Consider the following 24,676-nt stretch of genomic DNA (forward strand, 5'->3'; position numbering starts at 1 on the left):
GCTAAGATGGTGTTCATGAATCAGGGGTTTATTGCAATCGAAGGGTATTACTCATGATGTCCCAAGTGGACCAGGCACCGGCGTTTGCTGTTTTGCTCCAAGTATCCAATATCAACGGCTAGGTATCAACCAATATGAAATCAAATGCATTTATATACAATCAAGTACTGAACTTTTCAATCACCCATCCTCCCTTGGGATCCTTCTTCTGTATAACCTTCTTAGCAGGCAACGGCCACCCCATACCACCCGCCTCGCCTACCAATGATGGAACAACCCAACATGCCCGTCTTGGCGGCAGGCTCCCCTCCAGCAATTCGATCTTCCCAATCGGCTTCCCATACTCCAGCAGCGGCGTCCCATGCGCGATCGCAGCTAGCTGCAACCCACTAGGCGCAACGAGCGGATACATCCGCACCTTGGGTGTCTGGTCCGCGGAGACAAGGCTCGGCGCGGACTGCTGCAGATGCGAGTAGATGACGTATTGTGGCATTTCCTTCGGAGAAAGAGATGCTAGTATCGAAGTAGGGTGCACATAGACAGCTTTTTCTTCGAGTTCGGTTGCAGGTCCCTCGCGAGACTTGAAGAGGGTGAGGTAGGGGACGTCGATGGCGCGTTTCGGGGTGCGATTCATCTCCGGTGGGACCGGGGCGAGGTCTGCGCGGATAGCAACGTTGTCGATGAACCCTGCTGTGACAATTTGCTTGAGAGCCTTGATTTGCTTATCGGATGGTTCGGGGAGACGGGGTGTATAAGCGGGGACGATGCCGGGGTTGTTGTTCCGGGCGATATCGGTTAGTTGGCTGCGGAGTTGGGTTGCTTCTTTGAATGCCTTGGCGCGGAGGAACATCTGCTCAGCGAAGGCGTCACCATCGGAGGCATAGCCGTAGGCACAGATAGCGGAGAGGTATTTCAGGCTGTCGGACAGATCGTCATGTTTGCTGAATAGACGGTGGACTCGGGAGAAGTCCTTGTGGCGCTGTTCGCGTGCTGTGTCTTCTAGGCGGTCTTGGTTTGTGTACACCTTTTTCCTCTTCTTCTCTCCATCATCGTCATCATCATCATCTTTGTCGTCCTCTTTCTTTGATGAAGGTGGGTCGATCTGGTTCTGCGGCACAAACAGATCGCCCACCGCTAATGCCGCGACAAGCGCAATGACGTAGGGCATGCAGCCATGTTGGTGACCGATATGCAGCATCTTGCTGAATCGTGGCGACAGCGGGTATGTGGACAGCCGGTGTCCAATCGGGGTAATCTGGCCACTGGCCGAGAGAGCTCCAAGGTTCTTCAGCAACTTCTCGGCCTTCGCCAATCCTTGACGGCTAGGAGGCGTAGGGAACGGGAAGTTGATCACGTTGTGAAGACCCATGCTCTTCATCTGCAGCACGACACCCTCAATGGGCGTGCGCAGGATCTCCGGGTCGGTGTATTCCGCAAACTCTCCTTCATAGACTGCTGATGAGTAGAGGCGATAGCAGTGACCGGGCCCAGTACGACCAGCACGACCAGCTCGCTGGTTTGCGCTGGCTTTACTAATCCAGTCAATTTGGAAGCGCTGCACACCTGTCGACAGATCGTACTGCTTCTCCTTGGCTCGTCCACAGTCAAACACGTACTTGATGCCAGGAATTGTAAGACTGGTTTCCGCCACGTTGGTCGCGAGAACAATCAGCCGTGAGCCTTCCGGTGGTGTTTCGAACACCTTGAGTTGCTCCTTTGTAGGGAGCTGCGAGTACAGCGGCAACACATGTACCTTTGTGGACGCGTCCATTGCCTCCTCGCCCAGGTTGAAGTCTTCGTCTTCCTCGGGATCGTCGTCGAGGCCAGTGATCTCCAGATCGCTGTCGTCATCCTCCATGTTGCCGGGGGCGGCCATCTCTGTGGCCCCAAGTTCCATATCTTCGGCCTCAATAGGAGCATCGTTGGCAGAGATCTGAACCTTCGCCTGGGCGACTTCACCCCGTTGCGTAGGCTTGAATGCCTGCTTCAACCGCTTCGAGAGATGCCTAATTTCGTTCTGACCAGTCAAGAACACAAGCATGCCTCCAGGTGGCAGCTTCCGGTGTCCCCGTGATACCTTCCGGTATGCTTCTTCAAGATAGTCGCGGTGCGTCCGTCTAGCAAAGTGCACAGTGACAGGATACTGGCGGCCTTCAGCCTGAACAAGAGGGGGTGCTCCATGGCGGAAAAGGCTTGGGTTCTGCATGAAGTCCGAAATTCGCAACGTCGCAGACATGACCACGAGCTTCAATGGCTTGACGGACGGGTCCTCTTGCATCATAGTCTTCCGCAAGTCCACGATACGGCTGATCATACCAATGAGAATATCCGTGTTGACGCTTCGCTCATGCGCTTCATCAATGACGATGATGGAATATTTGAGCAATGCAAAGTCCTCCGCAATCTCCCGGAGCAAAATACCATCGGTCATGAATTTAATAGCGGTCTTGCTGCTTGCTGTGCTTTCGAAACGAATTTGATATGAGACCTGTTTTGAATACTGGCCCAACTCATCGCCAACACGCTTTGCCATACTAACGGCAGCGACACGACGAGGCTGGGTGACACCAATCATGCCTGGGTTAGGGCTGTCAGGGTTGCCATAACCAGCTTCAAACAGGAACTGTGGCAGTTGTGTTGTTTTACCACTACCAGTAGCTCCCCAGATGACAATAGCTGGGTTGTTGTGAATGGCTTCCATGATCTTTTGTTCCTCACCCACAACCGGCAATCCCAAACGTGCGTTTTGGATATCTTCCGAGCGATCAACTTGGACACTGAAGGCTTTGCGGTTGGGGTCTCCTTTCGTGACTTGCAACTCGGCGGGTAACGGTTCCTCCATTTCGACTGTGTTTTTCGCCTCTTTTCGCGGAGGTTCGAATGCTTGCGGCACTTCGGGTACTTCGACTGGTCCTGTAGTCGGTGTGAAACCCACGGTTTCATTGATTACTTGCTGTGCCCATGCTTTGAACGCAGACCGGCGTGGTGGAGCGTCTGACCCCGAGTCGCTATCTTCTTCCTCGTCTTCGTCTTCGTCGCTGTCCTCCTCGTCATCCTCTAACTCGTCTTCCGAAGCCTCATCTTCGCTCTCGCCCTCGGAAACATCCGATTCATTTTCCTTATCATCGCTATCCTCCTCTTCATCAGAGTCAAATCCCTCCCATGGCACTTCCTCCACTGTAGCCGCTGCTTTTGCTTTTGGCGCGCGCTTGCGCTTCTTGAGCAATGGAAATCCGTCCGGTCCAACTTCAAGAGGGCGCTTCAGTCCACTTCCGATGACTGCTGGCTCCTGGGGCTTCGACTCATTTTCGACCTTGGTTTCCATTGTAGGGCCTGCTTTAAGTTTGAGGTCCGATTCGTCAGTCTCATCGCCGGAGAGGTCGTGTTGGGCGTGTTGCGCCGGAGTTTCATTCGTCGTTTCAAGGGACTTGGCCGTCGAGTCATCCTGTCGCTTGCGTTTCCCAATTTCTCTGGAGCTCCGAAGGCTGGAGGTATCGACTTTCTGCTGCGCGAGTTTCTTCAACAGTTCGAGGTTCTCTTCTTTCTTGAGTTTGTTTTCCTGCGTGAGGTTAGAAAGATTCTTGAATTCAATTCAACCGCACATACAATATATTTATCGAGACGCTTTTGTTTCTTGGCCGAAACATGCTCATGTTGCGATCTCAATTCCTCTCTGAGATTCTGGCGTCTTGCTTCCCTCTCGCTCTTAGAGGCGGGCTGGATCTCGGAGACATTGGTGTCTACCGGAGCAGCTTTCGCGGCCTCCTTCTGCCTGTGTTTTTGCTTTCGCTGACGAGGGACAAACTTGGGCATTATGGCGAAATTTCTTTATCTCTAATAGGACAAAGAGGCCCAATTCATAAAAATAAACCGGCTGCGAAAGATTCTTGTAGATAAGATCTCGGATGAAGAAAAAATCGGCCGCATTGCCCGGGCGGTGGGATACTGCCGAAAAGCGGTATGCAAGCACACTCACCGCCTTTGGATACCACAAGACCCCCTCCATGCCAGCCCACTATTACTATTCTGTCTGCAGTTCAGAAAGGAAAAGGAAAATGTCTACCGCTATGTCTGATCCATTTGATCTCAGCCAGCTCCAGCAGCCTTTACATCTTCCGTTTCCGGCAACTACAAAGCAGGCCGCTGGCAAAGTCAATGGCGTCCAAACAGAGGTCGTCTACATAGAATTCGCCGATAAAATCCTCGTAACAATCTCTCAGAGGGGTCGTCTGGCTCATTGGGTGCGTGCTCCATCTGCCATTGCGGTAATCCATTGACTAACAATATGCAGCTCCATGTACCCCTGGAAAACCACAATCCAGGCACGGAGGGATTCCACATGATCCCCGATTCCTCCGAGGACAGTCTCCTTCCGATCAGTAACTTGACTGCGACTTCAGTTCTGGGCGGCCGGGTTCCTGGGCAGGAGACGATTGGTCAGCTTTATGCTCGTCAGATTGCAAGTGCCATCGTGACGAAGTCGCCCGATGAGAAGAGATTGCTTGTCGTTGGGTTGGGGTTGGACACTGCTGAGGCTGATCGAGATATTTTCTTTGGTATCATTGAACTTGTTCTTCAATGTGTCTAGAAAATTTCTCGGTATGGGAGAGATGGAGGGATAGGGTTGGCCTCCCCGATATTATTGATCTCAAGTAACCCGGGTGAGAAAATCCCTTTTGTCGGGACTGAGACCGCCAATTCTAATCGAAAGCCCCGAAAAAGACCTTAGCAAAGTTTCGTCGAAACCTCTCCGTCAAGAATAGTGAGATTGAGAGACATGCTATGCAAAGCCCTGCAGATTGCCTGCGACAGTCACTACGGCACTTAGGCCGGAGAAAAACAACCGTTCGAAGGTGCTCTCCCCGTCTAGGTAATACAACGTCCGGTATTTATGAAATTGCGCCAAGGAATTCAGTATACTGGAAGTCTGCTGTGATCTAATCTTTTTCAACTGGGATCAATCTCAGCGGTGGAAAGTGGAAAGCCTACATCAAGAGCTGTTCTGAAGTAGTCTTAAACTATAGCAGCACTGATATATTGAGCGCAACTGGACACTAGAACCATAATAAAATGACATCTCCATTGAAAATCCGAATCTACGAAGTAGACTCCAACACATCGCGTATAGCTAGTCTCTTGGCACATCCTATTTCACAGAAAGCCAAAATTTGGACGAATGTTTGCATTCGCATTTCTTAATTGGAACATTACAGTCACGTGCAATGGCGGAACCAGGGCGTCTGACATTCACCGATTGACTCCATCTTTATTTTTCTATCTTCTTTTATTATGGAATTTGTGGCATGAGCTTGCAATATACTGTAGTCGATATTTCTCATATCCCTGGAAAATATCGCACCCGCTTGAGCGACTTTTATACGCGTCGTCGCGGTGGTTTCATCATAAACAAGAATTCCCATATACTACCGACTTTTATAGCAGGTTTTCCCACAAAGGACTTGTGGTCTCTTTTTACTTAAATGCCCGTTGCTCTCTAAAATTGTGGGTCTTTTTGTTTCATTCTCTGAAACAGCCACGGCCACCACGGGTGAGCAAGATGAATGGCAATGACGATATGGATGAAGAGCTCAAAGCGGCTATTGCAGCTTCATTGGAAGACTTCCAGGGTTCTGCACACTCACGCGATCCTACTTCTTCCAAGAAACATAATGTCGTCGATCTGACTGCAGACTCGGACGACGGAGATGAAGTAGAAGAAATCTTTCCAAAGTCTCGGTCTGTGATTGGGTCAGAGACCGAGGATGGGGATGACTATGATGAAGACTTGGAGAGAGCGATACAGATTTCCATGCAGGGTGCGCCGGAGAAGGTCGAGAAAAGTGATGGGAATGAAATTGTCCAGATGTCGACGCAGAAGGAAGACTCGCCGAAGCCAATTTCTGTCAAGAATGACAAGAAACCGTCTCCTCAAGCTCAGAAGGAAGAACAGCCCACGCAAGAACAGAAGCCATCCTTTCCGGGAATACTAGGCCTAGACCGAAAGAAAATGGAAGAAGAACGGCTTGCTCGTCTTATGAAGAGAAAAATAGATACCTCGCCGGATCGGCGTGAAGCAAAGCAGTCGCGAACAGAGTCTCCAAAGGGCAAGAGAGCAGGTATTAAGAGTCCTCACAAATCGCCTACTCCCAAACCAGAACCTCGCAAGGAGCAACCTAAGGCCAGAAGTGTTGACACCCCAACGTCCACACCCTCCGTCCAGTTCCCTGCCGGCGTGATCAAGAAAACGTGGAACGCCAATGCTCGGAGGATAGGCAACGATATCAAAATCAACGAGGTGTTTCAGGCGTCAGATTTGGAGTTGGCCGTTTTGAGCTCGTTTATGTGGGATATGGATTGGTTGTTTTCGAACCTTGACACGAAAAAGACGCGCTTTCTACTGATTATGCAGGCCAAAGAAGAGTCGACGGTTGGACACCTACATCTGACACGCTGGAACTTGCTAACGGTGAAATAGAGACGCCAATACGAAGCCGAAACGGCTATGATGCCAAATTTGCGGTTGTGTTTCCCCTCTATGGAAGGGCAGGTAAACTGCATGCATTCAAAGCTCATGTTACTCTTTCATCCTGGATATGTCCGCATAGTCATCCCAACTGCGAATCTCACATCTTTTGACTGGGGACACGATGGAACAATGGAAAATGTAAGCCACTTACAGGTCTTCTCAAGTTCGTTGTTAACAAAGTAGTCCGTCTTCCTAATCGACCTTCCCAAAAAAACCGGCGGCAACGAGGACACAAAGACGGCATTCTACGAAGAGCTAGTCTATTTTCTCAAGGCTAGCGCTCTGCATGACAATATCATCGCCAAGCTTGATACTTTTGACTTTAGCCGGACAGCCAAGTACGCTTTCGTGCATACTATGTAGGTCAAGCCCCTTCTGCCTAGGGCAATACTGACAATTGCAGCGGCGGATCGCATACGGGAGAGTCATGGCGACGAACAGGATACTGTGGACTCGGACGGGCCGTGAACTCGTTAGGATTGCGCACTTCGAGCCCGCTCAACATTGACTACGTGACTTCCTCCCTTGGATCTTTGAATGACGACTTTCTTCGATCCATCTACCTCGCTGCGCAAGGTACCTCCCTCTCAACCTCCTGCACAGGCATTAGTACTGATACAAACAGGCGATGACGGACTTACTGAATACACGGCGCGAGCCACCAAGTCTAAAACCACCCCCGACTCGAACCCCCACGAATGGAAAGACAACCGCCTCCGGGTATACTTCCCCTCCGAACAAACCGTGAAAGAAACATACGGCGGCCCCAACTCCGCTGGCACGATCTGTTTTCAATCAAGTTGGTTCAACGGCCCCAAGTTTCCGAGCAGTATACTCCGGGATTGTGCCAGTGCGAGGAAGGGTCTTTTGATGCATAACAAGGTCTCTACCTATTCCTCTGGTTTAAATGGTAAAATGCTAATGGATAAATGTAGATCATGTACGTACGGCCAGACGAGCGGATATCGCAACTCAATAGCAACACCACCAGCGGCGGCACATGTCCGGCATGGGCATACATCGGAAGTGCCAATCTATCAGAGAGTGCCTGGTACCTCCCCTTCCCACAACCCAATCAACCTATGATACTAACAAACGAAACAGGGGCCGCCTCGTCCAAGACCGCGCCAGCACGGTGAAATCCAATCCCAAACCGCCCAAACTCAACTGTCGGAACTGGGAGTGTGGAGTCATCGTTCCTGTTTCTGAGAATGAAAAAAGACCTGATGGGGATAGAGAGTGTGGCAGAATGTTAGATGTCTTCCGCAGCACAGTGCCTGTTCCTATGAGTGTTCCTGGGAAGAAGTATGAGGGCGATGGTAGATTGAAGCCGTGGTATTTTATGGAGGGTATGAATTCTCGGTACGGTGGGTTTTGACGGGTTGGACTCATGTACAATGTAATAGCATAGATAGTTAATTATCCATACACGGATTACTAAGGATAAGCATCCTCATTAACACAAGGCACAGTGGCATCTCCCTTGGGGAAAAAAATTCCAATATAAGTCACTTGTACTACTTTCCTTGACCATTTCCGCTGCTATCGCTATCCAAAAACAGAATACCTGCTGACAAGCCCTCCCCCCCCTCCAGAAAAAAAAAAAAACAGATAACCCTTTCACGCATTCCAATGCCAGATTGCCTACATTCCATTCCACCCAATCCTCCGAATCCGATAAACCATCTGGTTGCCACATGTACATGTACTTGTAGGCACCTCCTCGCGTCTAACCCATGCATGTCAATACCTGGCTTATCTCGATGGACGACGAACACCCTATACCGTGGCGTTTTAACGCCAACCGCTTATCTTAACACTCCTAGCATGATTCTTCCCTGCACATAGACGGGATACCCTATCTGGGCGCTACAGTATGCTATTCTCTCGCTAACGACTTTCTAATCCCTGGATACGAGTACGGTGATCTGGAGGTCATTGCTTACGCAACGGAAGGATCGTGGCGTTGTGGCTTGGGTGGTAAGGAAGGGGTGTACTTGTACAGTACCTGTACGGAGGAGGGACTGCATAAGCAGAGTGCTTGTACGCCGCGCAAATATGTATGGTGACCAAAGAGCAAAGTAATCGCATGAATGGGTAATAGGACATCCATCATGTCTGCATCGTACTCTGTATATGTACAGGGCCATACTGGTAACTGAGTAGATTGAACAACCGTCCCAAAGAATAAATCCATATACAGTGGAGTCTTCATACACCTGAAACAAAAAGCCTTACCTATCACATCTCACAATCAACACTCAACCACACGCCATCCCGCACATCAATCAATCGAACACACTCGCTTAAGTATATTGATATATCCCTGACACCGAGTACATATCTGCTATTACCGATTTGCGGCACGAACTCTGGTGTCAGTGTCAGCGAGCGACAAACTCAAACGAAAAAGAAAAAAGCAATATGAAGTGTATCGTTCCCTTAATGTATCTACTTAAGGTTTCCAGGAAGATTCAAACTTTCATACCCCATAATGTAAAGGGGAGAATAAGGTTAGTGACTTGTCAGATAACTGTATGTCATATGTTTATGTTATTTGGCGCGAACTGGATCTGCCATATTGATATGGATAGGGATGAGTGCATTATTGACTGCGGGTATAGGAGGGCCATGAAGTCGTGGGATGAGGACGGTGAAGCTCTCAGTAAAATCTGACTGACTATAGGACCATCCAGTACGGACCCCTCAATACTGTACTAGCTCGATGCCTTTTCCAATTTAAATAAAAAATCAGGCTGCCTCGTGCACCGAGTTAGAGTACGTACGACAGCACTTACGAAAGCGCGGTCAACCCGTATTCTCCGGCTGCACAGAGCAGGTTCCAACCAAGCATACCAATGCAGAGATGTTATTCATGCCACATGGTTCTAAACTCTATTCGGTGGTGGTACTCACTAGTACAGAGTATCTGCACTCCTATCACATACGGGGTCTCTACACTACTCTGTACGGAGTACTGACTCTGGCCAATGCGCCAAGGACATTACCGATTGGAATGGTATTACCGAGAGTGGTAATGATAGCGAACGTGCCGGTGCCGTAGGTGCAATTCATGGTTGATTATCCTCCGGAGTATATTATTATTATTATTATTAGGGATGCATGGGTCATGAAAGGCAGACTTTACTCTGGAGGAGGCTGTAAAAGATGGAGATCACCGCGCCACTCCGGACTATCAGGACTAAAACGTGTTTGGTGCGGTTTGGCGAGAAACACATCCTGGAGGTCACTAGTCCGTGGACGTGGACTAATTTTCAGACATGGCGGGGCACCATGTGTGATTATCATCCACTGTGGTCAGTACTGTATAAGTACGGAGTACATAGACAAAGGTTTGTAGACTACTAAGGAGGTTGGAGGTCCATAACCGCGGTAAATTATGATCCTCCTCGTATTGGAAGCAACTCCTACCAGAAAAGGATTCCCGCATGCAACCCACGACCACCTGGCAAAAGATCGCCTGGATTGCGGTATTAACAACGCCACAGAGTAGTCCATACAGAGTACCGTATCAATAACCGTACCATCTGTGCGGTCTGATCTGCGCCTCGGAAAGTATCCAATCACGACAGCAGACGCACTGGCGATGAAGCCCAGGTCTCTGGGCCAAGCGGGGGAATGTCGGCGTGGTGGCCAGTGAGAGGTTTTTGTTTAGTGGAGTAGGAGTCCATGCGTAGACGCGCGCTCATTACCCTAGTCCCTAGTACCAGAGTACTGTGTTGATTAACTGTGTTGACTACTCCGGACTACTTGTAGTTATGTGAATAGGATAATCTGCAGATCCACCTCCTTGCTTGTTATGGCCCTCTCTGGGTGCATGGATTAGACGCGGCTTGACGTCTAGCACTTTTGAGTACAGACTCACTCCGGTCCTCCGTCCCGAATATCTCCGTTCAGGGTCTAGAATCCGTCCAGTCATGGCGACTGTTCTGGTGGATCGGTTGATCTAGCTGTATGGAATACTCAGTATCCTCGTATTACGGTAATACACTAGTTATGCACTAGTACACTAGCAGTGGCAATGGAGTTGGCACCCGAAGTGAACAACCGCGTCTACGGAGTTTACTTGGACGGAGCGAGGCGCTTGTTTCTGGTTCTCCGGATTATGATTATGGTGCTCTTGCCTTGGACTGGACAAGTGTACAATCAAATCAGGGGTCGGTGGCCGAATTGAGTTTGGTTAAGCACGCACCAACTGTTGCTCATCCACTTTGTCGGATCTGTTGTACGGAATACTACTTGTATTCCGTACATAGTAGTATGTACTCTGTATGTTTGATAATGCCTCTCGTAGTCTGTATTCACTGAGGATCCCGTATTCTTATCAGCATTCACAGTGTCAGTTGAGCTACTCCATACATACAAAAACACTTGTACTCCGTCCTCTACAGAATACTCTGAATAGTTGGATCTGCTGAGGATCTCCCGCGAAGGTTTATCAGTCCTAAGCTCAAGGAACGGTCCCTTAACATTAACCTGGCAACTTAATCTTACACTCAGTATTCAATATTCTGTACTTGTATTATAAAACGAACGGACCAGTGGAAGATCTACAGATACGGAGACACGCGGATGCGCACTGTCCTCTCCCCTGACATCAGGTATTACGGTATTGTACCAGTAGACGCCAATCAGGATTTGAGCAACTTGACTGGATGATGGACCTTTATTGATGATAGCAATAACACATCGTACGGTACGAGTATTCTGTATGGTTCGCTGCAGAGTAATAATAATAATAATAATAATAATCCCGCGGATTTCCACAAGTTGGCACACAGAGTACAGAGTACAAGTACCAATCGAGAATTAGCGTATTATTCGTACATGAATGCACGTACATGGTCAGTCAGGTGATCCATGGTTGGTTGGTCAGATGGCCCCACTTAGTCAGCCCCTCATCACGGGCCATGTCCGTACAATACAGCTGAGTACAAGTAGTAATAGAGCAGTACTCCATGGAGTAGTGAATAGCAAAATCATACCATTCCATACTCGTAGAGCTTGGCTGTACTATTACAGCATATACTGTACAGAGCTTGGCAAGATCCCCCGCTGTAAATCCCGCTCCTAAACTATTGCCGACTAAACCTGCATGTTCATACAGCTCGTACCGGTACTTCTCACCTCAACATGATACTACTATACTACGTGTATGTACTCTATGTACCCGTACAAGTCTCAGTACTCTGGACTAGAAAAGTGCAGAGTGTGCAGAGTGCTCTCCGCTCCCCCGATAGTCTATGATGCGGACGAGATTAATGATGATGCTCTGATCCACCGACTAGTCGTAGATTATTATTAAGTAGCGTATGGTATGGTAATACCGCTCTACATCAGGAAGGTGCCAACAGCGATTCCTACTTGTAGAAACGTCCCTGCACTTTTTCTCTAGTACTGACTGTTAATATCATAGGCAGTGCTAGAATAATTCAAATAAAAAATAGAGGAAAATAAAAATACTCGTGGATGTACTGTACTGCACTGTACAAGTAATAGGGATCCGACTCCTCGTCCGTGGATCTTCTCCATTCATCCACTTTTAGTCCAGTCGAACCGGGCGTTTATAGGGCAGCTCTGGAGATCCAGTTGAAAAGCGATTATTCTCCTCTTCTCTAAATAAGCCTCTAATAATCCCTTCTTTTTCCCTGCTCTCAACTTCTTTTTTTACCTCATATATTATTTCTGTCCAAAAAAGAAAACACGGAGACCGGATCGTCCCAAGTGTGGTCCACCCGTCTTTTTCCTCCTCCAGGTTCCAAATAACCTCGTTCCGCGGGTTCGTCTGGATTGATCTGAGGGAGAGCTCCTCTTAAGTCTTGTCACTCATTCATTTCGCTGTCGTTTCTCTGCTTGTCGTCACGGGAGGTTTTCCTGTCCCCTCTTTTTTTCTCGTTTTTTTCACTCCCCTACCCCCCCCTTTTCCTCCTTCCATACCTACTCTCCGTCGAATTCCCAATCCTCGACGGTCGCGATACTCGCCTCCATCTGTGCACGTTTTTGCTTTTCCTCCTCTATATACCTTATTTTTTGTTTGGAGGCTCGACTCCTCGACCGGGTGTAGCCAGCGTTGTACGAAACTTTGGTCCGCGGCGGTTCAACCTTGATCGATTACTTTAACCTTTGCTCGCACCTAGGTTTTCTCTCTAGTCTGACACGCACTCGCAACGACAAATAGCAATAACAACAACATGGTCAACAGTACAGCTGCCGTCTTGGAGCCCACATTCACGGGATATGTTGCGACCACCACAGATGCCTTGATTCTCTTCGAAGCCTGTCTGACCGGCGTCCTGCACCATGTCCCGCGTCGTCCCCATGACCGGGAGCGCAGTCATCTCGTCCGCAGTGGAAGCGTCTTCATCTACGAGGAGAACTCGTCTGGCATCAAGAGATGGACCGACGGCGTGACCTGGAGTCCAAGTCGAATTCTCGGCAACTTTCTCGTCTACCGAGAACTCGAGAAGCCTTTCCCGCCGGGTGAGAAGAAGCGCGCCATGAAGAAGGCCAACCGTCGACCGGCTCCCCCCAGCAGGCCTGGCGAGCCCTATCCGCGCCATGATAGCACCGCCCAGAGCTACTCCCCATCCCCTTCGTCCTCGGGTCCGTTTGGAGGTGACCGCACACATCAGTCGGAGGTAGAGAGAGCCCTGGTCGGTTCCCTTGTCGATTCGTACGGCTTCAAGGATTCGGGGTTGGTCAAGAAGACCATGAGTGTGACTGTCGCCGGTGTGACGCACCATCTCGTGTCTTACTACAGTGTCGATGATGTTATGCGCGGTGTCTTGAGCCCTCCGTCAATGGTCGAATCTTTGAGATGCATTCGTCCACGCATGGAATTGACCCAAAAGCAAAGCTTCCGCGCTCCCATCGATGATCTGGAAACCAGCGGCTTGGACAATCCCAACGATCCCGCCCATGCCATTTACAGCTACCGTCCTCCGATGATGGCGCCCCCGGGCTATGCCATCCAGCCTACTGCACACACAGACTTTTACATGCATACGAATCCGTACGCGGCGCATCCTCCGCCTCCAGCTCCTATGGCAGGTTATTCGATGGCGGGACCGATCCCTGCTCAGCCGGCTCCGAACCCGTACCTGCCAACTCCAGCAGCTGCCGCACAACCACACATCAAATCCGAAGAATATCCCCCACCCTTCCGAGCTCCTTATGCGACTACAACCGCCTTTGAGCCCCCTAGTTATAACCCGCTGGCTTCGTCCATGCCACCCGCTCTAAACACCGCTATTCCTAGTTCTCTGGGCAGCGATCGTAGTCGGTCTCAGTCTGAGCAGAGCCCGACTGCTTACCGGAATCCATCTATCTCTTCGCGCAGCGTGGCTACCGATGCCACCTCTCCGATCGACCCATCGACCCCGGCCAGCTATTCCCGCGGAAGTTTCAGCCTCGCGAGTCAGTTGGAGGGGTCGCACCCGTCGATGGAGCCCCGGGGTGTGGCTGGTTTCGACCCATCGATTCCCCGTCGGGAGTCCATTCCATACTACGCGCGCGATAACCGATATTACATGGGCGCGACTGCACCGGGAGCACATGCCACTTATCCCCAGCAGATTTCGCCGTGGACCACCACCGCGCCCGCACAACCGCAGATCTAATCATTTCCTTTCCTTTGGCGGTTTAGTTTTCTTTGGGATAGACCTGCATATTGGCCGCGAAAGCAGTTATGACTGCGAAGCCAAGTCCGTCTCCTTATCTTTCTGTTTACTATGATGACACGATTGCAATACCTCTTTGTTTTTGTTCTGTTACTGTTCTGTCTTGTTTCCTCGACCTACCGCATACACCCCTTTGCGTTTTTATTAATGTCTGGCGGTTACGTTCTTTTCTCTTTGTATCTTCGAATTTTCACGCGTTTATGAGCAATGGTATGGTTTGGGCGGTTCGGTCTGGGGCGGTTATCTGCTTTTTCAAGTCCTATCTTTATTTTTTCTGCTTTACTGTTACTGGCTAGTACTTATACATAAGTGAAGCAGAGGAGCATGGTGTATATGGAAATTGAATGTTGAATGCTGTATGTCTATCGCTTTTTATATCTGGAGTAGTGCGGTGTGGTGTGGTGTACGTAGCTGCAACGAATCCCTGCACGTGCATCTAATGTTACATTCTTCAAAGATTAGCTTTAGATACGTTGCACAGGGTGGGTTTCCTGCAGACACGATATCATTATATTATGGTTACAGTTATGGTTATACAACATCGCATCCTTATACCTACGGAGTCCTCGGAACTCTATTAGCATTAGAATGTACCCAGTGCGTTGGGCCCGGGACAGCCTTATTTATATCTAGGTTACGGTTGAGGTAAGTTAGGTTGATTATTAGGTTCCGTTGATTGGGTTATGCAAGAGAAGTTGGTTTTGACTTTGGCTTTGGTTTCGGTTTCAGAGTTGTGGTTGGGAAAGTATATAGACGCGCGGTAAGTCGAGTTTTAACTACAACTACGACTGCAAGTATGTCGACCACTTTGGGTGTAAGCGGGATAATATAATACAATATGATCCAAATTCACTAAGTTCGGCTTGGTGTGTGTGTGGTATAGCTGGTTAGAGTACCCTGTTACTCCCACCTCAACAAATCCGGTGTTGAACAGCAGAGCATCGTATCGTATGCATACTAGCATCTCCTTCAGTTTCCTACAAATATCGGTTCTTCTTTGAATTTATCATGACTTCCTGTCGCCCGCTATGCCCTTCTCCTGGAATGGAATGGAATGGAATATGATGGTGAATGAAGGAGTAGGAGCGAGAGGATTGTCGGTAGGGGTGACTTGCTCGCACTTACCAGAAGTCTAGCAATTCCACTGGAAAGTTATGAGATCGGAACCGAAGGCGTTTGAATCGGCCAAGGCAAGTCCGGGGCAGAGTTGGCGAAAGAGATGTAAATATGGACTGGGAGGAGAGGAAGAGACGGGTTGTGTGATATCCATGTCGATTAATTGCAGCACTGGACATGGTTGTCCTGCAATGGGATGGAATGGAATATTGGATTGGTGTTTTCTACTACAAAGTAACTAACTGTCTTGCTTGGAATACTAGTAAAATCGAAGTTGCACAAAAGGAATCAGCACGAAGAACCAAGATAATCACACATTCCTAGTCCTACTTACATGCTCGACAGCAGGAGCATGAACAAGAAGTGATAAATCTCGAGGAAAAGCTGAATTATGATAAAGAAGTTCTCGATCATATCCAAGATATACTTTCGACAATGAGACAATTGTTTACTCCTCAACCGTAAAGTAAATTCATTCCATCTCTAATATATTCCCGCTCCAGAAGTGACTTATGGACGTCGGTGTCAAATCTGGTGCTCTGTTAGCATTTGATACAAAGAGAAAATTCGAGGATGGAACTCATATTGAACGGGATGACCAGGAGGGAAGGTTCCTTCAAGTAAGATAGATTTACCTTTACTCTGCTTGATAGAGAATTGTAGTGCTTGGGGGCACCGTAGGTCTCTTCAATATCTCTTGGTTGTTGTTGTTGTTATCATAAGCTTTAGCATTTGTATAGCAGAAAAAGACTTTCTGTAGAGGTAAAATGGGTTAGTATGCTTGCTATAGACTTATTCTTCAGGGGCGGGGTTCAGGTGAAACTAACGTATGACGGCATTTTGCTGTTTCAGTATGGGCTTAAGGGATCTAGTTTGGTCTGGCTAGAAGAAAAGGCGTAATAGAATCGTCAACAGTTATCATTGCAGAAATGCGCAGCAAACTTGCCCACTTTAGACCTGAGATCGAGCTCTTTTCCAGCTGAGGGGACCCGAGAATATCTATATAGAATCATAGGCCATTGGGTATCTAGATGGAGGGGCAAGAGGGGCAACTACTACTTACGAGCTGAGCTGAGCTGAAGCTGAAGCTGGTTTGCTTTGCGTCAGTTTACATTTCCCGTGGGATGGTGGCATGTTGGATATGGCTGACTAAATGGTTTGGTATGTGTATGTGTACAGAGCACTCTAGTGATTGATATTCATGGTACCACCAGCTATTTGCGAACGCGAATTTCAAAACGTAGCTCCAGCATCGATTACCAGCTGACAGTGGCGCACTGGTAGTCATCCTTCTTACCTCTGCACCAGATGGAGCTGAAGGCGAAGAACGACAATATGTGCTTTGCGATGAGTTGATGAGATACACCCAGGAGAAGCCTAATGGTTTTATGGGGAACTCCGACATATATCAATGAAACGAAGAGAGGGATGTCTAGCCTTGCGGCAGAGGAACCAGGCCAAGTAGTGGCACCTTGATCCTGGCCCAACAGGAGCTCAAAGAGACGAAGAATCAGTTGGCTCCGGCAAACAATCGTGATGCCTATGCCAACCGGGTCGCTTGAACTGCCATGAGGGTAGCAGTTGACGCGCACACAGATTTTCAGACTATGTGACTGGCATTGGGAACGGAAGAACAGGATCTTCAAAATGTGTGTGCAGTAATATGTGTTGCGACCTGGCCTTCCGGAGCTGGACGATGCTGCTTATCACGAGATCCTCCAGTGAGCAAGTGAAGTGAGCTGACCATAGACCTAGATGGAGCGGGTCGAAGCCACGGATACGAATACGGGGAGAAAGTGCAGTAGCTGCTGGTTCTGTTTCCATGGCGTAGGTGAGACAGAGACCTATGTCGCGGCGCTAGATGCTTCGGGTATGTGTCGTCAATAGAAAGGAAGAATAAGCAATCCTAATTGCGGAGCCGGGTGCTGACAATAGATCAATGACTCGCGATGGATCGATTAGTGGCATAGCATCCTGATAACTGAATCGTATCTGACTGTGCCTATTCGGTCCAAATCCTCGGTGAATATGGAACTGGCGCATAAAGCATAAAAGTGCTGTCAGGATGATATGCTGGGCGACCTGGGCAGTCATCGTGATTATTTAAGGGATTCTGTGCACAATAATGAAACCGGTGATCAAGAACGCCATGTTGATCATTGGTTACCATGATCGTGATGGCTGAATTTTTTGGAAACAGTCAGCCAGGATGAGACGGGATCCTTTGTTCTGTTCGGTACTCCATAGATAAAGAAAACATGCAAGGGTATGAGTGAGTACAGTATACAATCCAGATAATTGGCGTCAGTTTAGGGTACTAGCAGGTTCCACGACATTAATAATGCGCAATTAATAATGCACGATTAGTGATGCCAACAAGGTCGCCAACAGGTCATGTGAGAGTTGTTATGCTAGAGTACATCGTGCTGCGCACGGAGTATCGATTGCGATGCCGAGAGGCTGATTGTGCGATCACCAGAGGATTCCGATATTGGTATAAACCTGTCCAGAGTACCATAGTACGGGGAGATATTACCCCGTAGTGGAGATAAGTGTCCGATGGGAGTTTCCATCATCCCGGAATACATATTCCTCAGCTCCCCGTTTTTAGTTATCGCCGGATTAAGCAAATGCCCACAAACGGCTTTGCGTCTGGTCTCGGATATCAGCATCGTTATCAGTACCTTCGATTGTGATATTATGAGTCTCTGGAAATAGTTGTCTCACAGTTTAATTGCAAGCGTGGTGAGATTTTATAGGACTCATCGATCTGTATGTAGTGAGATTGATAAAACACCACGTAGAACACGATGTCTGGGCCCTGAAAGAACACGCATATTATTGGCCAACGGTTATGCGAGTCGACCGGGCGTACATAAAAAGAATGGGTACACATTTATACTTGGATCGGACATCAAACTCAAAAAGAAATCGGAAAATCAATACGGACACACGGCGCATAATTCATTGCCTATACACCGTCGACCGGTCGTTGTGTCGACAATCTCACTCAGCGATTACGACGACGTGGTCTCATCGATTGGTCTGTCGGGGTACTATTGACAGCGTGATAAGCGTTGGCGGTATGCTGCATAGTAGTATGCCCGGGAGTGCAGAAGCCTGCAAGATGTATGTGCGCACATGGCGGTGTGTTAACACGGTCCGGGATAGACAACTAGAGTTGATGAGTCCTTTGTCCGCTACAAATCTCCGGACATAGTCAAGGGTATAGTCAATAGTGCCGTGATGCGGTGGCCAACCCGTGTCTACTTGAGCATACCGGGTACAGAGTACAATCGCAGGGGTTTCGGCGACCCAAAACGGGCATACATGATGACTGACTCTAACGCCGTAATCTCCGAGACTCACCTCGACTCATCATGAGCCATGGCTTTCGGCCAATTGTGATTTAGGTATATCCTCGGGACCCGCAGGTCGGGTAAACCGCCGCTCACGGACAGACTCAGCTATGCTGATAAATCCTTCAATCAATGTTAATGAATGATTCAGGCTCCCGGTTTGCTAGAAAATTCTTGCGGCAAATGCTGAGAACCGAATCCACTCGGGTTTGGTGCTTCTTCATAACTCCAGGGTATAATGTGCATACCGTGCACACCTTACAAATCCAACTTTTTTTTTTCTTCGGAGTTAAGGTTAAGTGATGCAATATTGAACTCGTATATATGAAGCTTTTCCCTTCTGTCATTTCTTCTCTTTCTCCTCCTTTTGTCTTCTGGTGTCCCTCTCGCTACTGTCAATTGCCCCGTTGGGAATTCGGTGGCTCTGCTACTGTGGCTGTTGATTGGTCGATATAGATCTCGTTTTATACTATATTCACTCTACCTCTTTTAATATTTTCTCTTCTATTTGAATTCTACTTTTCAATTTTCTTCTATATACATATATAGTACTGTACCTATTACCTATTGTTTATTTAATTATCATGGCCGACAACCGGCCGGCGTTGGGGTCCTCCGAGGGCCCAGACCACGCCAATCCCACCAACACCACTACCACCAGCCAGCTTCACCCTCCCGCCGCAGAGACAGACGACACTTCATCCACCGCCAATTCCTCCCAGCCCAGTCTCGATGGCCGCTGGGGAGAGCGGGACCAGGGCGAGCCCGTCTCGCGCCGCGGCGCCATGGAAGACTTTGAGGAAATGCGCCGTGAGTTGACGCGCCTCAGCCAGTCGCAATCGCATCCCAGCAACGGAGGTCGTTTGCGCTCCTTGACCTCGCGCCGCGCTAGTCACCCAAAGGACGAGGAGAAGGGCGAGGAAGAAGAGGAGGAATATGGTGGTTTCGACCTCAGCGAGTTCTTGATGGGTGGCCATCTTGAACGGCGCACAACTGCTGGTGAACCCGCCAAGAAGGTTGGCGTTGTGTTCAAGGACTTGACCGTCAAGGGTGTCCAGACCGGCGCATCGTTTGTGCGCACGCTGCCTCACGCCGTGGTTGGTACTTTTGGTCCGGATCTCTACAACATCCTCTGTAACTTCATTCCTCCTTTGCGCTTTGGCAGATCCCCGCCGGTTAGGGATCTGCTGCACGACTTCACCGGTGCCATCCGTGAGGGTGAGATGATGCTCGTTCTCGGAAGACCTGGTGCTGGCTGCACGACCTTTCTCAAGACTATTTCCAACGACCGCGGAGCCTACGCCGGTGTCGAGGGCGAAGTTAGCTACGGTGGTCTCTCGGCTGAGGAGCAACACAAGCGCTTCCGCGGAGAGGTCAACTACAATCCTGAAGACGACCAACATTTCCCCAACCTCACCGTCTGGCAGACCCTGAAGTTCTCTCTGATCAACAAGACCAAGAAGCACGACCGCGCCAGTATCCCCATCATCATCGACGCCCTGCTCAAGATGTTCGGTATCACTCATACCAAGAACACCGTTGTCGGTAACGAGTTCGTCCGTGGTGTGTCTGGTGGTGAACGCAAGCGTGTCAGTATCGCTGAGACGCTGGCTACCAAGTCGTCTGTTGTCTGCTGGGATAACTCCACCCGTGGCCTCGATGCCAGCACTGCCCTGGATTACGCCAAGTCCCTGCGCATCATGACTGATGTCAGCAAGCGGACCACCCTGGTCACCCTTTACCAGGCTGGTGAAAGCATCTATGAGCTTATGGACAAGGTTTTGGTCATTGACCAGGGTCGCATGCTCTACCAAGGTCCTGCCAACGAGGCCAGGCAGTACTTTGTTAATCTTGGTTTCCACTGCCCTGATCAATCGTATGTTCCTCCCTGTTTTTCTCTGACACATCGATGCTGACAGTTGCAGTACTACGGCCGATTTCTTGACTTCGCTCTGTGACCCCAACGCTCGTCAATTCCAACCCGGCCGCGAGGCTTCGACTCCCAAGACGGCTGAGGAGCTCGAGGATATTTTCCGCAAGAGCGACACCTACAAGCGCATCTTGGACGATGTGAGCGGCTACGAAAAGCAACTCGAGGAGACCAATCAGGAGGACACCCGTCGGTTTGAGAAGATGGTTGCGCAATCCAAGAGTAAAACGGTCCCCAAGAAGTCCCCCTACACCGTTTCTTTGGTGCGCCAGGTCCTTGCTTGTGTGCAGCGTGAGTTCTGGTTGCTGTGGGGTGACAAGACGTCTCTCTACACCAAATACTTCATTATCGTCTCCAACGGTCTTATTGTCTCGTCTCTGTTCTACGGTGAATCTCTCGATACTAGCGGTGCTTTCTCCCGTGGCGGTGCTCTGTTCTTTTCCATTCTGTTCCTGGGTTGGTTGCAATTGACTGAACTTATGCCTGCCGTTACCGGAAGAGGAATCGTCGCTCGTCACAAGGATTACGCGTTCTACCGTCCGTCTGCCGTGTCTATCGCTCGTGTTGTCGTCGATTTCCCGGCAATTTTCTGCATGGTTGCTCCGTTCACGGTTATCGTCTATTTCATGACTCAGTTGGATGTGGACGTGTCCAAGTTCTGGATTTACTTCTTGTTCGTGTACACGACCACGTTCTGTATCACCTCGATGTATCGGATGTTCGCCGCCTTGTCGCCTACTATCGATGATGCTGTCCGGTTCAGTGGAATTGCTTTGAACATTCTGATTCTCTACGTCGGTTATGTTATTCCAAAACAAGACCTGATCAACGGTTCCATTTGGTTCGGATGGCTGTTCTACGTGAACCCGATCTCGTACAGTTACGAATCGGTTTTGACAAACGAGTTCTCGAATCGAGACATGGAATGCAACCCGTCGCAATTGGTGCCTCAGGGTCCTGGTGTCGATCCGGCATACCAAGGCTGCGCCCTGACTGGTTCGGAACTGGGCAACACGACCGTGAATGGTGCGCGGTACCTCGAGTCGAGCTTCCAATTCACGCGGCACCACTTGTGGCGCAACTTTGGTGTGGTTATTGCGTTTACGGTCTTGTATCTGATCGTCACTGTCCTTGCTGCTGAGTTCCTTTCCTTCGTCGGTGGTGGCGGTGGCGCGCTGGTCTTCAAGCGTTCCAAGCGCTCCAAGAACCTCAAGAAGCAGGCTACCAAGGGTAACGATGAGGAACAGGTTGGCGGTGACGGTGCTGCGGTGGAAGGGCACTCGAGTGGCAACGACGAGACCTTCAACCGTCTTTCGTCCAGTGACCGCATCTTCACCTGGTCCAACGTCGAGTACACCGTGCCTTACGGCAATGGAACACGCAAGCTACTGAATGGTGTTAACGGATACGCGAAACCCGGTCTCATGATCGCCCTGATGGGTGCTTCCGGTGCGGGTAAGACTACCCTGCTCAACACCCTGGCCCAACGTCAGAAGATGGGTGTGGTCACTGGTGACATGCTGGTTGATGGCCACGCTCTTGGTGCCGACTTCCAGCGTGGAACCGGTTTCTGTGAACAGATGGACCTGCACGACAACACTTCGACCATCCGCGAGGCGCTGGAGTTCTCCGCCATCCTCCGCCAGGACCGCAAGACCCCGCGCCAGGAGAAGATCGACTACGTTGACCGGATTATCGACCTGCTGGAACTCGAGGAGATCCAAGATGCCATCATCGGCTCGCTGAGCGTGGAGCAGAAGAAGCGTGTTACTATTGGAGTCGAACTCGCCGCCAAGCCCAGTCTCCTGCTCTTCCTCGACGAACCCACCAGTGGTCTGGACAGTCAAGCCGCGTTCTCGATCGTTCGATTCCTCAAGAAGCTTTCCCAGGCCGGCCAAGCCATCGTCTGCACCATCCACCAGCCCTCGTCCATGCTCATCCAGCAATTCGACATGATTCTCGCCCTCAATCCCGGTGGTAACACCTTCTACTTCGGCCCCGTCGGCAAGGAAGGCTCAGAGGTCATCAAGTACTTTGCTGACCGTGGTGTCGTGTGCCCGCCCACCAAGAATGTTGCGGAGTTCATACTCGAAACCGCCGCCAAGGCCGACAAGATCGACTGGAACGAGGAATGGAGGAACTCGGAGCAGAACCAGCGGATCTTGAACGAGATTGCGGAGATTCGGGAGGAGAGAGGCAAGTTGCCTGCTCCGACTGCCGGAGAGCAGTATGAGTTTGCGGCGCCCACGATCACCCAGATTGAGCAGCTCACCAAGCGGTTGTTCACACAATACTGGCGCGATCCGTCGTACTACTACGGAAAGCTGTTCGTCAGTGTTATCATTGGTATCTTCAACGGATTTACCTTCTGGATGTTGGACAACTCGGTCGCAAGCATGCAAAACAGGATGTTCTCTATCTTCTTGATCATCCTTATCCCTCCGATTGTGCTCAACTCCGTCGTCCCCAAGTTCTACATCAACCGCGCCCTCTGGGAAGCCCGTGAATACCCCTCTCGCATCTACGGCTGGGTCGCCTTCTGCACGGCCAATGTCGTCTGCGAAATCCCCGCCGCCATCGTCACCGGTCTCATCTACTGGCTCCTCTGGTATTACCCCGTTGGCTTCCCGACTGACTCCTCATCCGCGGGATACGTTTTCCTCATGTCGATGCTCTTCTTCCTGTTCCAAGCCAGCTGGGGACAATGGATTTGCGCCTTCGCTCCGTCTTTCACGGTCATTTCCAACGTCCTCCCCTTCTTCTTCGTCATGGTCAACCTGTTCAACGGTATCGTCCGCCCCTACTCCGACTACCCCGTCTTCTGGAAGTATTGGATGTACTACCTCAACCCGACAACCTGGTGGATGCGCGGTGTCATCTCGACCACCTTCCCCTCTGTCCACATCACATGCCAATCCTCCGAAGCAACACACTTCAACCCGCCCCCGGGCCAGACCTGCATTCAATACGCAGGGAACTTCATCCACAATATTGCCCAGGCGGGATACCTGCTCGACGAAAACGCTACTTCAGACTGCGCGTACTGTCCCTACGAGAACGGTAGCCAGTATATGAAGAACCTGAACGTGCACGAGGGCGACAAGTGGAGGTGCTTCGGTATCTTCCTTGCGTTTGTCATCGTGAACTGGTTCCTTGTTTACTTCTTCATTTACACTGTTCGTGTGCGTGGGTGGTCGTTTGGTCTCGGGTATTTGTTTGGGTTTGCGGGATTGTGCGTTGATAAGGTTAAGGGGTTGTTTAGGAAGAAGGAGTAAGCTTCTTTTCTTGCTTTGCCCTTCTTTTCTTTTTTCTTGTCCTCTGACCTGGCACCCTGTCGGCTGGTTATTGGTCATGTGTGACATGTCTCATGTCTAATGGTTCTTGATCTCATGGTATTTGCGTGTGCCTCGATTTGATGTTATGTGATGCAAATAGAGAAAAGTGTTAGCGTCATGGCATTTAGCGTTTGGTTAATAGATTAGATAGAATATATGATTATTGTTTAATATACACTACGCCTCCAAAGCAGTAATACTCCACAGTACTATGTAGTCGTGTATCACCCCATGGAAATGAGAAGACCCCTGCTTTTTAGGAAATACTACGTCCATTCACCATCACCCTCATACTTTCTCCCGGGGGCAATGTGCACCTTGAGATTCTTGCCTTTGCTATTGGCTTGGCTTGGCTTGGCCTTCGTTTTATGTTGCTCAGGGCTATCGCCCGAACACGGAGTCAGGGACTCCGAAGTTCGATAGTCGAGCTTGCGGCTGGGGATCAGGTATTAGTGCTGGTTTTGGTGTTGGTACGAGTCCCTGCCATTCTCTGTTCTTATTGTTGATACTTTTGGAAACCGCAGGGTAGCGGGAATTGGGGATGTACCATGCACTCTCTGATAAATTGGCACTTCCAATGTATGTCTGCTCGACAGCGAATCCCGTTAGCTTCGAAGTTGCTGTTTGGCAGGTATGTTGGATTCGGTCGACAAAGAATCGATTGAATGATGCCGGTGCAAGATGCAGGTAGGGAAAGCTCGTTTTTCATT

At 49.7% G+C, this 24,676-nt stretch overlaps 5 protein-coding genes across 5 annotated transcripts; 4 read left to right on the plus strand and 1 right to left on the minus strand.

Annotated features, from left to right (window-relative positions):
- Window positions 1-160: 160 nt before the first annotated feature.
- On the minus strand, window positions 161-3,813 carry ECM16 (ATP-dependent RNA helicase ECM16; the record flags this gene model as incomplete). Its single annotated transcript, XM_043279858.1, has 2 exons — window positions 161-3,559; window positions 3,607-3,813. The coding sequence occupies 2 exons, from the start codon at window positions 3,811-3,813 to the stop codon at window positions 161-163; spliced, it is 3,606 nt and encodes a 1,201-aa protein (XP_043137495.1).
- Window positions 3,814-4,055: 242 nt separating this feature from the next.
- On the plus strand, window positions 4,056-4,588 carry ACHE_50172S (uncharacterized protein; the record flags this gene model as incomplete). Its single annotated transcript, XM_043279859.1, has 2 exons — window positions 4,056-4,241; window positions 4,292-4,588. The coding sequence occupies 2 exons, from the start codon at window positions 4,056-4,058 to the stop codon at window positions 4,586-4,588; spliced, it is 483 nt and encodes a 160-aa protein (XP_043137496.1).
- Window positions 4,589-5,557: 969 nt separating this feature from the next.
- Window positions 5,558-7,904, plus strand: ACHE_50173S (uncharacterized protein; the record flags this gene model as incomplete). Its single annotated transcript, XM_043279860.1, has 7 exons — window positions 5,558-6,427; window positions 6,476-6,664; window positions 6,710-6,885; window positions 6,930-7,102; window positions 7,152-7,408; window positions 7,462-7,577; window positions 7,631-7,904. 7 exons carry the CDS (start codon window positions 5,558-5,560, stop codon window positions 7,902-7,904), a joined length of 2,055 nt encoding a protein of 684 aa, XP_043137497.1.
- A 4,834-nt stretch (window positions 7,905-12,738) lies between these two features.
- Window positions 12,739-14,166, plus strand: ACHE_50174S (camp independent regulatory protein; the record flags this gene model as incomplete). The annotated part of the gene is made up of 1 exon (XM_043279861.1): window positions 12,739-14,166. One exon carries the CDS (start codon window positions 12,739-12,741, stop codon window positions 14,164-14,166), a length of 1,428 nt encoding a protein of 475 aa, XP_043137498.1.
- A 5,119-nt stretch (window positions 14,167-19,285) lies between these two features.
- Window positions 19,286-23,906, plus strand: atrF (ABC drug exporter AtrF; the record flags this gene model as incomplete). Its single annotated transcript, XM_043279862.1, has 2 exons — window positions 19,286-20,577; window positions 20,627-23,906. The coding sequence occupies 2 exons, from the start codon at window positions 19,286-19,288 to the stop codon at window positions 23,904-23,906; spliced, it is 4,572 nt and encodes a 1,523-aa protein (XP_043137499.1).
- Window positions 23,907-24,676: the final 770 nt, after the last annotated feature.

This window comes from Aspergillus chevalieri, chromosome 5 (assembly GCF_016861735.1).
Source record: "Aspergillus chevalieri M1 DNA, chromosome 5, nearly complete sequence".
Lineage (NCBI taxonomy): Eukaryota > Fungi > Ascomycota > Eurotiomycetes > Eurotiales > Aspergillaceae > Aspergillus > Aspergillus chevalieri.